This window comes from Corvus brachyrhynchos, unplaced genomic scaffold (assembly GCF_000691975.1).
Source record: "Corvus brachyrhynchos isolate BGI_N302 unplaced genomic scaffold, ASM69197v1 scaffold698, whole genome shotgun sequence".
NCBI classification, from domain to species: Eukaryota; Metazoa; Chordata; class Aves; order Passeriformes; family Corvidae; genus Corvus; species Corvus brachyrhynchos.
In genome coordinates this window covers 585796-596708 of record NW_008239535.1, presented here as the reverse complement: position 1 = coordinate 596708, position 10913 = coordinate 585796, and the positions used below count along the sequence as shown (strand labels likewise).

At 41.2% G+C, this 10913-nt stretch overlaps 1 protein-coding gene across 3 annotated transcripts in view; it reads right to left on the bottom strand.

Moving 5' to 3' along the window:
* Positions 1-10913, bottom strand: part of PAG1 (phosphoprotein membrane anchor with glycosphingolipid microdomains 1) — an 87237-nt gene that overhangs the window by 10763 nt on the left and 65561 nt on the right. For all 3 annotated transcript variants that reach the window (XM_017741192.1, XM_008639030.2, XM_017741191.1), the window contains 4 exons: positions 9105-9156; positions 8482-8578; positions 5241-5830; positions 740-799 (listed from right to left, as the gene is read on the bottom strand). In XM_017741192.1, coding sequence (XP_017596681.1) covers positions 740-799; positions 5241-5830; positions 8482-8578; positions 9105-9156 — 799 coding nt within the window. The remainder of the gene's footprint in view (positions 1-739; positions 800-5240; positions 5831-8481; positions 8579-9104; positions 9157-10913) is intronic.

Below are 10913 nucleotides of genomic sequence, written 5' to 3'. Positions count from 1 at the left end.
ACTTCTTACTTTTTACTGATTTCAGCTGACGAAACAAAAAATGGCTTTTCTGCTCATCTATACTTCAACTCTTCTCAGTATTAGATTACATTAACCCAGTTCAAGATCAGTTTATTCATTAATGTCTGGGAATGCTTCTCCCAGCAGAAGGCATTAGCTCACTTAGCTCATTGCCAAGTTTGTGTTTACTTTTTGGTCCAGAGAACATATTTATAAATGGCATGGGTGTACTGGAGATGATCACAAACAGCCTTATTTATGTTTAACTTTTCTCTTTGTTTAACTCTCCTCCATTTATCTGACCAACAGACATTTTAAAGAACAGTTTATATTCCAGTGCTTTTACTGTGCTTCAGTTTACTTCCCAGAGCCCTAAATACTTTGCATGGGGACGGTGGAGCATATGTTTCAAAAGGCGACTGGTTATTCTTCTTGCGAAGATCCTGTCATCCAAATCAAGAAATTACCCTAACAATCAACTAATTGTGGCCTCCTAGTGGCCTCCTATTATTTTCTGACACCATTTTTAACCTATGGGCCTGATACAGCCATATGTTAGAGTACTTCTGATTTTAGGAATATGGCAATAGAAACTCTGTGCAGAGAATCTTGGGCTTTCATTTTCCCTTCACACAAGTTTCACCTTTATTAGATTCTGCTTAATCATGCAGACCTGATACTAATTTCTGCCTAAAAACTGGTCTCTAGTTAGTTACTGAATTTCATGCAAGAAACCTACCTCATCTTCTGTAAGAGATGGATCTTCCTCTCGAGACTTATAAGACACTGAACTAAGCCTCTGTAAAGAAGGAAAAAGAAAGAAAGAAAAGGCTCATTACCCATCAACAGTGTGAAATCTGTAACAAAATCCTCCGACTACAATCAATACATTGTATTTTATGGTCATTTGCTCTCAAGTTCCATTATACATAGCTAATATCCCCACTATTCAGAGTACTTTTCTGGAGATAACAGCCCTGAGGTTAGTAAAGCTTTTTAATGTATCTGCTCTTGTTCTGACCTGGAAAGGGTAAAAATAATATAATGGTTAAAACAAACTCTGCACCAGTGTATCCATGCCTTTACACTTCTTATGAAGCGTCTGCAGAGGCTTCTGAACAATTAGAACTCAGCTGTTGGGATACACCAGTTGTCCTTTCACAGGATTTTCAGATACACTTTTAGATGACGAACAACACTCAGCTGACACCTTCCTGATGATTATTATCCTTCATTCTGTAGACCCTGGAAGTGCTGCCCAGGAGCTCTGTGTCCTCCCTACCCCTGGAATGCAGCCCCTGTGCAGAGGTGCTCAGAAGCCTGGCCTCACAACCACTCAGACCTGCTGTAGCCCACCCTGAGCTGGAGCCAGGTCATGCAGCAGAGACACTGAAGGATGGAGGGCTTGGTTTGGTATCAAGTCTAATTTCAAGCACCTAAAGTGTTCTGTGTAAAACAGGTCATGAAACATCAGGGGGAAAGCATTTTGCTCTTATGAAAAATGCCTTCAGACCTTTACAACAAGAAAGATCCTGCAGCTACACAGCAGCCATGGGATGCCTCCTCTCTGGGGCAAGAAAGCTTTCCTGGACTCCTGCTCCACAGTGATTCAGAGGGAGCCTTCCAGCACTGTAAAAGGCCATATTTTGGACTTTCACACAACTTCTCCAACTAAAATACTTCATACCACCTCCAGTACAAGCCAACATGTAAAGACTAGACCTATTTTTAGCACAGTCAATAAAATACCACTTCCAGGCACACAGAACTTGTTTTCTGTTTGTTTTTTTTTTTTTAACAGAGGCTCATTATGATAGATTCTTTCCTCCTTCCATTTTCTTGTTGTTTTTACTTCTGGTAAATACCAAACCTCAGGTTCCTGGCCACTTCTGACAGACCCCGGCCCACAGCACACTGAAGTTCTGCCTGCTGCTCCCGAAGAGCTTCCCTCACACAGACTAACTCCCTTGCTTCTTTCTGATGGGAGAACAGTGCTCTTTAACCTGTGGTTTGTTTACTCTTAAAAAAAAGAAAAAGAACAAGGAAAAGTTCAAATATATTTTGGCCTTGTATTAGATCTGCTTCACTACAGCAACTTACTTTAGTCTTTCCTATCTGCAGCATTATTTTTTGTGCTGAGGAATAAGCTACTAATTTCATCCTCACACATTAAGACAAGCATGTACTCATAAAATTCTTCAGCGATTTTTCTGTTATTGAGTGTGTCTACAAGCATCATGTGTCAGGACCCCTTCTACAGTTTCCCACTCAAGTATGATAAATACCCGACAGTGTTTGCCATCCTGTGCTGTTCCCCTGGATATAGCATTCTTTCTTCTAAATGTGAAGCTTGTGACACATCAGTTTTGGAAGATATTATTATATTGGAAACTTAAAAAAGTCCCACTTGCTCTGAAACATTTTGTACCTAGCAACATTATAAACTATGCTGAAATCTCAACAGCAGCAACACAAACAACATGTGTCCTTATTTGCCTTCCACTTTCCTTTCATTCCTCGACAGCACTTGATTTTTTGCTCTTTGGCTCAGCTGCTGCTCCTGACTTGGGCACCAGAACAAGAAGAACATTCTCCTCTGGTGCATTTGTAAGAGATGCTTTGCCTATCCTCAGGCTGTGCAAGGCTGAAATCAGATGGCAGCAGTCAGATGGACACACAGAGAGCATTTCTACCAGTGTTCACTCTGGAAAGACCTGGGTGAAAAAGGAGATCCATGCTTCCTTTTTAAATAAAAGAAGGAACTAAAGAAAATCTATTCTGCTTTTCCAATATTATTAGAAGAACTATGCTCAAATTTTTGCAGGGGATAGAGGCCTGTAAGAGGCCTCATGCTATTAAAGGTGTCTTTCTTCACCAAGTCCTTCCAAAGGATTTGGCTGGGTCACAGCCAATAACCAGTTTATGTAAATTTTCATCCATTTATTGCTCTTAAAAGGATGCTTTGTCCTTTTCATGCTGTTATATATGGGAATGGTCTCTGGCTTGGTCCACCTAGTTCTCTCCCAGATTTTTGTGCTTCAGGAACTGGGTGCACTCTTTTAGATGGTGAGATTGAAACAGCTTAGACACAGTCTATTCTTTCAGTTGGCAGGTACAAGCCTTGGTTACACAGGTGGCCTCCCTGCCTGTCCCTCCTTTGTACCCTCATTGTAGTGAGGGAGACTTGCACGACTTACACACAACCTCTGTCTTCATCAGGGTCAGGGCAGAAGGTTGAAGAGTTTGGGATACAGATGTCATGCTAAACAAAGCAGCTAAGTAGACTCACAGGAGAGGAAGCAAAACCAGAAACACCTATGGGGTCTAACTAAAAGAGTTATCAATATAAACATACATTTCCATAAACATCTTGGTTTTGGTTGCCACATTAAAAAAGCCAGGCATTGCTCTGCATTGCTTCAGGCAGCAAAATAAAGGGAAAAATTATCATCATCACAACAGAAAAACAATCCCACAACCACCTCCCCACACAATGCCAACAATAATGACATTTATATATTCCATCAATTACCATCTCCAACTCTGCTGCAGCTGTAGCTCTCAAGGACAGGACAGGCGCACGCCTCAATGCATAATGCATATACCCGTCAGCGAGCACGGGAATGATCTGATGCTGCCGAAGATTTAACTCGGGGTGGCTTCAGCTCTGAATAAATTTTAATTAGACAAACACCTTTTTTCTGGCACTTAGGGGACTGCATGTGTCATCTCCTGATTAATCCTTCAAAACCTGAACCATTTTAATCAATTCCCACTCCTTGCAGTTACTGACACTGCATACATGGTGTGCTGGGGAGCTACAGAGCAGCACAGGCTTTTCCTTTGTATCGGTGCCTGGGAAATACAATTACTGTCTGCAAGGCTTTTCACACCTGGTAGGAAAAATGTCACTGTTATGCAAAGCTGTTTATCTAAAAGTTTAACTAGAAATTACTTATGGCCTGAATGTGGGAGGAGGGAGTGTTACTGGATTATTGTTGACAATCACATCCTAATTTTTTACGTAACAAGCTCATTATTTGTAAAAATGTGCACTGAAGAGTCCAGCTAAACAATTTTTATATTGTGAGTGGTCTTCATTTTATTCATTTGGACTCTACTGTGCTTTACAAGTTACATGGTTAGTTATTTATTTAACAGGAGATTCTTCTGCCTTCTTCATGGATTACTGAAATTCTTCAAATAAGAGAACAACCAAAACCAAGTAACAATACCTCAGCTCTGCAGTGATTTTTCAGGTATATGTTTACATTAAAAAGTCACATTGCATCTTGAGAATTTTTTTAAAGTTTTCATCAATACCTACCTAATATTATTTGATGACTCAGACACCAAGAATCTGCTAAACCTACAGTTCTTTGACTCACAATTAATAAAAAGATATGTAAACATTCTGGAAAATGCAAACTCAACAGTTTATGAAAAGTCTCTGCTATGATCTTAAAGGATCCTTAAAATGACTTCCAATAAAAAAGACAAATGGGAAAACAAACTGTTGAAAATGTCGTAATTCTATTTTTCAAGGAATTCACCACAACTCGTTCCTAGGGAGGAAGCATAAACTGCTGAGAAAACGTAACTTTTGGCTCTGATTCCAGCACTTAGAAATTCCCTACTCTGTCTGTATGTGACACACAGAATTTGACAAATATAAAAGCGTACAGCTGTGATCTCTCTCTCTCTATCCCTCTCTCCTACAGCAAAAGACAAGGTGAGTCACTTCGAGCAGGTGCCTAACACTTGCACGGCTAAGTCAAGGTGTCCCAATGAAGGAGGCACATCTAAAGTTAGGATATCCGCCAAGGCTGCCCCCCTGTCCTTTTTGTTAGTTTCATTAGAAAAAAAAGAAGAGAGGGCTTCTGAAGGAAATAATAGATGCTGACAGAGATACTCGACACCCCTTGTAGCTTCCACAAGTATAATACCATCAAACAAAGAAGCAGAGGCCTCCTATGCAATTCCTGGATAATATTTGGGAAAAGCCTTAGGTAGAGCATAACTGCAACAATCAAAAATATGGGCTGCAACAGAATGAGCATATGCCCCTAATACAAAGACTACACTGTACAATATCATATTTCCATTTACAGTCTTGCTTCATCTTGAGCGGGGTTCTTTTCTTATTATTTTTTGTTACTGAAAAATAAAATCCTCTCCCACCCATATGTTCGCTATCATTATTTGGCTGTTTGATGAGGACAAGTATTTGCAGTATTTACCTTTTCTGGTTTACTTGCTCCTTCTGTCACTTCTTCTTCCACTTCTTTTTCTTGCACATTCTCATTTTCATCAAGAAGTTTCATGGGTACTGGAGGGGGAAGCTCATCCTCTACATCTGGTATATTGTCGAGAGGACTGTCTGAATTTGCACTTTGGCGACTCTTCTTATTTCGGTCAACAGATGCATATTCTGCTGACTCAATTCTGCACTCAGGAATCTGATTCTGACCTTCAGAAACTGTCAATGAAGCCTTTGATTTGCTTTTAGAGTTCCCATCCATGCTGACTACTGCTCCAACATCTTTAATTTCCTTCACAGTTTCATACAAGCAGTCTTCAACTATGTTCTCCTGAGAGGAGCTGTCTTTCAAGACTTCATAAGGCCCTTCCATTCCAAGACCTTGATCATTTTCTGCATTTCTAGATGAGATGATAGGTTCCATGGGGTTGTTAGGAGGAATACTGGGTAGTTCCCGGCTCTGGTGACATTTTATAGACTTTCCAAGACTATCTTGTTGATCTAGTAGGTCAGATGTCTGTACTTCTTCATAAGGCTGAATACAGGCGGCTGTACTGTCCTCAGAAAGAACTAAAGAAAATTACAGAGAAGTATTACAAACAAATGCATAACTGAAAGGTGTGATTTGGTACTCTCTACATCACCTTGTTTTTGTGACATGCTGGAAAGGATAAATGATACTAATGCCTAGAAATGCTTAGTGATCAGCATGCTTTTTGCTTATCAAAAGGTTTCAGTTACAGACAGTTCTGCACTCTACTGTTAAAATATCTTTCTCGCAACATCTAAAATAATCTGTACACCCCCAAATCACATTATATGGCAACAGCATTCACTGTGCATGGATATTCAGCTGCCTTGTACTCAGTTTCACTGAATGATTACAGAGTGCTCAGTAGTCTCAGAAGGGAAAAAGGTGTGAGGCCTCAAACCAAGATAAAAAAATCCTTGTTATATTTTCCTCTTTGCATTTCCCCATTCTTTGGAATCCAAAGGAAAGCATTCCTACTTCCTCCCTACCATCCCTCAGCTTGTTTAACATGCTGGCCAAATTCTCGTTGGAACTGCACTTTGCTCAGCCCTCCCTGCATGCTACACCAGAAGCTCCCCACCAAAGGCTGTGCCATACTTCTCTTAGTCTCACAGCACATAATGTAGGTTGACAACCTACTAACAAGCTGGCCATATGCACAAGAGAGAAGACTAGACTTCAGAAGGTAGTGTTAGGCGGAACATGTTGTTTTAGGTCCCAGAAGCAGGCCACATGTCACTGTCACTAGAGAGTATTAGGGACTGAATCTATGGGGCTTCTCATCTTACACCACACGTGTGATATTTGCATGCATTCATGGGGATATACAAGCACGTTTCATGTAGTGCATGGTACATAACTTTACCTCACACTATTTCTTAAAAAAATCACTTCTGAACAGCTTTACTATTCTTAGTACAGTTCCTATGGCACTATCTCAACAAAAACAACCCATTCTTCTGTGTCCTTCAGTGTGTTTGACATGGTGACAAAAGTGTTGCCAAAGCAATCAGTGCCCTTGATTTGGTGGTTGCCATGGACATTACCTTCTCTTGTGTTCAGGGCATGCAGATGCAGTCAGCACCTGCAGGGAGCCATACCCTGACTGCATAATTCAGGCCAGAACTGGAGGTGTAAGATGGTAATCACTGTCTGAATGGGAGATGGGAGTTTTCCCTTTCTGGTCCTTCATTCTAGGGATTTCTGTGCTGTGCTGAGCACCTTTACAGAACCCAGAGAGCACACACCCCATTCAGCCTGCAAGGGATAATCAAAAGCAATGAGAGCTCAAGTTTCTGTGCTTCTGTGGTTATGGGTAGCAACACAGAAGGGGTTTGTGTAGCTGAAGGGTTGGCATAGGTTGACAATGCTGGCAAGTTGGGTAAGGGAAAAAACCACAGCATTTGATGGTTCTGCTTCCATAGCCCTGCCCCTGCTCAAAAAGCTAGCAGAAACAGTAATAAAAAGAACTATTAACAAAAAAGTGCATAAAGTATAAGTAAGAAATCAAAGCACAGGGGTTTCTGTTATTCAGAAGGGCTGTTATGCACAGTGTCAGCTGAGTATAATATCAGACAGTCTGAAAACTGTCTGCTGGTTGACAGCACACGTTTTAGCAGCAGCTCTGACAGCTGCACATGTGGTGACTCATGGCAGAGAGAAATACTTCCATTCTGCAGGGCTTTGCTCTGCACATCAAGTCCCTCAGGGAACCACACACCTACATACACAGCAAGCCAACGGATGGCAGCAGCAATTAGCTGCAAAAACAAAGTTTAAAAATTACTTTGGATACTTGTCTCTAAGGAGTGAAGTCTGATAGCTTAGCCTCTGTGTGCAGGAGACAAGGAGAGAGCTGAAAGTTGGAGTGCAGCCCCTGGTGTTGGTGTTAGTGTGAAGACAACAGTTGGCTCCCAGTGGCTCTGAGCTGAGGGTGAGTTTATTTTTAGGTTCAGCTGAGTAAAATATTTTCCAGGGATACTCCAGGGTGAATCATTTTGAGTGTTCAGCAAAGCAAAGACTAAGGAAAAAAAAGGAAGCCTATTTATGTTGCCTGTTTTCTAAAATATAAAAATATAAGTGACAGCACACTACAGGACTGTGATCCAAAGCTGCAATCCCTGAAGGAGGACCTGAAATATTTCCACAGCCTCCTGGAGCACTTCTGAAGCTCTGAGGTGCAACTTCATCTTCTGGCTTTATCCCTGTTCCATAGGTTACCAAGATTAGGGAATGTCCCATTCTCTGCCTGATGGCCTTGTCGATCTGCAGGTATGGCTTGGTGGCCCAGACCTGGTGGCCCAGGAGAAGAGCTCAGCACCTCCTAGCATTGGCTGGCACGGAGGAATGGGAGCAGGGGAGTAGGGCTGTGCCAGAGCATGCCCAGTAGGGAAGTGGAGATGCAGCCTAAACCACCAGAATGTCCATGAGGTGATCACCTTCATTGACTTTCCAGCAAGGCAAATGACTTCATGGCATTTTTTAACTTGGTTGTACGTTCTATGTGATCTGGTGTCAGACCTGCAGAGGTGCGCAGAGTATTCAGACAAATGACTTGCCTGTGTGCTGGGAAAGCTGATGGCTAGAAACCTGAAACCTGAGGGATCACCAGGTGCAGCTAAGGTGGGAGCTGTGAGCACTGGGGTGGTGCTGGTGGCTCATCCCACCCGCAGGGGCTGCCACTACTCACCCTCCCCATTGCTGAGTGCTCCGTTCTGTTCGCTGTTTGGGGGAGGCTCCGTAGCCGAACTTGTGATGGAATGGCTGAAAACCTCCTTGTCGGAAGGCTGCAACACAAATCAGTGACCACTGGATCAGAATAATGAATAAACATGCAAGGAATTTCATTCTCATCTCCAGAGCTCTGACTAGCAGGTATTATTGGCAGGAGAGCCAAACCATGCCAACTAGATTCAAAGATTTAAGTGCCTGTGTTTACAGATGTTAAAAAAGATGAATGCAAAGATGTCCAGAGTGATGTCCTTTCCAAGCTTTATGCTAACAGACATTACTGTGGCTTTAACCCGTGAGAAGACAGCAGCTGACAAAGGGTACGCTGCCCTTGGGCTGCAAACGGAGCGAAGGACAGGCAGGAGAGCTGGAGAACAGTGGTGTCAGAAAGGGCACTGAGAAAGTGCAGATTATCAGGATCTACACAAGTTTTCCTCCTCTTCCTGTTCTGCAACTTTTAAAGTTTCCCATGCTCAACCACCTCGAAATTCCTGAGCTGTTTTCTAATTTGTGGTATTTTGCAAGGAGCTTGGTACAAACCAACCACAAGACAGACACAAGCTGCCAGAAATAAATACTTACCACATTCATCAGATTTTCATGATCTCCATTCTGATTTTTGGCCTTCTTTTCCCTTAATGAAAAAGGCACATGAATTTTTACTACAAATTATGCTAATATACAAATGCCAATCATTAACAGACTTTACACTCCTGCAGGGAACAGAACTATGTTTCACAATAATATTGAAAATGGAATAACTGAAACTTATTACAGGAACTGGTATGACCTCTGTGTAAGGACACCATTGAGGCAGAATGGAGATAAACATAACTGAAGAGGTACAACAAACACACACAACCCTTCTTCTCACTCAGTGTAAGATCACAGTGAGGACTGACTGATGATAATTACAATATAATGTAAATAATTATGTAGAGATAGGACAAGGGGGAATGGCTTCCAACTGAAAGGGAGTAGGTTTAGATTAAGTATTAGGAAAAAATTCTTTACTGTAAGGGTGGTGAGACACTGGAACAAGTTGCTCAGAGAAGCGACTACTTGTGGCTGCCCCATCCCTGGAAGTGTTCAAGGACAGGCTGGATGGGGCTCTGAGCAACTTGGTCTAGTGAAAGGTGTCCCTGCCCATGACAGGGAACTAGATGATCTTTAAAGTCCCTGCCAACCCAGGCCATTCTGTGATGATAAAAATATTATTATCTTCAATTTAATCATATCTGAAATTCTCAGATACACATTCTGGTGACAGACCACTTGGGAAGTCCCTTAAACTGTGTCATGAGGAATTAGAAAAGGCCAACAAAATCCAGGCCAACTTCCACTAAAAATGCTAGTCAAATTGATAATAAGCATGAGCAGTTCAAAAAGGCCTACAAATGTGATAGCAGCAGAGGCCTACATTTTTAAAGGAATCCTGCTTCCCTGGGTCCTTCACAGGAGTCTAAGTAGGGATCACGTTTCCAGTTTTTACCATCTGGGAAATACAGCTCTTATTCAGAATACTGCAATAAAGTATGAGCTTAAAATAATGTTAGTCCTTCCCCTAGATGAAAAGTCAAGTTAATAGGTGAGAAAATATTGACAATATGAATTTTTTACGTCTTGTAAAGTCTGCAGGGAACTGTAGACATTAGCACACTTAAACTTCTACCTAATTGGGAAATAACAAAACAGCAAGTGAGCCTGCACCAATGCAGAGCAGAGAAAGTTAAAAGCTGAATTTTCTCTCTGGAAGTTTTTCCGATTCTGGTATTTTATAAAGAGCAATTATTATTCAGTTTTCTATGTCCTTATCCATTTTTGAAAAGTAAGCCAGGAAGAAATTCTGCATAATTGCATTTATGCATGAACAACCTGCCCTACAGAATGACCTGAAACAAAAGATACTATATCCAAACTAGCAACACATGAATTTATTAAAAAGCATCACCAATGTTTCAGGCAATGTATCTCTGTAACTGCAAAGACTACTCAGTGGTTTGACTCACCTTTCTAGAGATGTTTCAAGGAGTGGTATGTTACAAAAAACCACACAGAATTATAGAATCATTTGGGTTGGAAAAGGCCTTAAAGACGATACACAGTACCTAAATGCAGTATTTGTGGGCCAATGAATATTTAAAATAGTCTTTCTATTTTTAAATCAATTTAAAATGTAACTATTTCTACTATTTTTTATACAGATATCACAGGAAACTGTGACAATAAGAAGATACTGAAGTGTCAACTTACAGTTTATGAAAGTGTTTCTGCTGAATCACATGAAATGACAAGGTCCAACTTAGGCTTTTTAGGGTTTCAACCAACTTCTGGGGCCTGTTTTTGCCCACAACTGCTTTTTGCATGGTGGGCATTAGATAAATCCTGCTG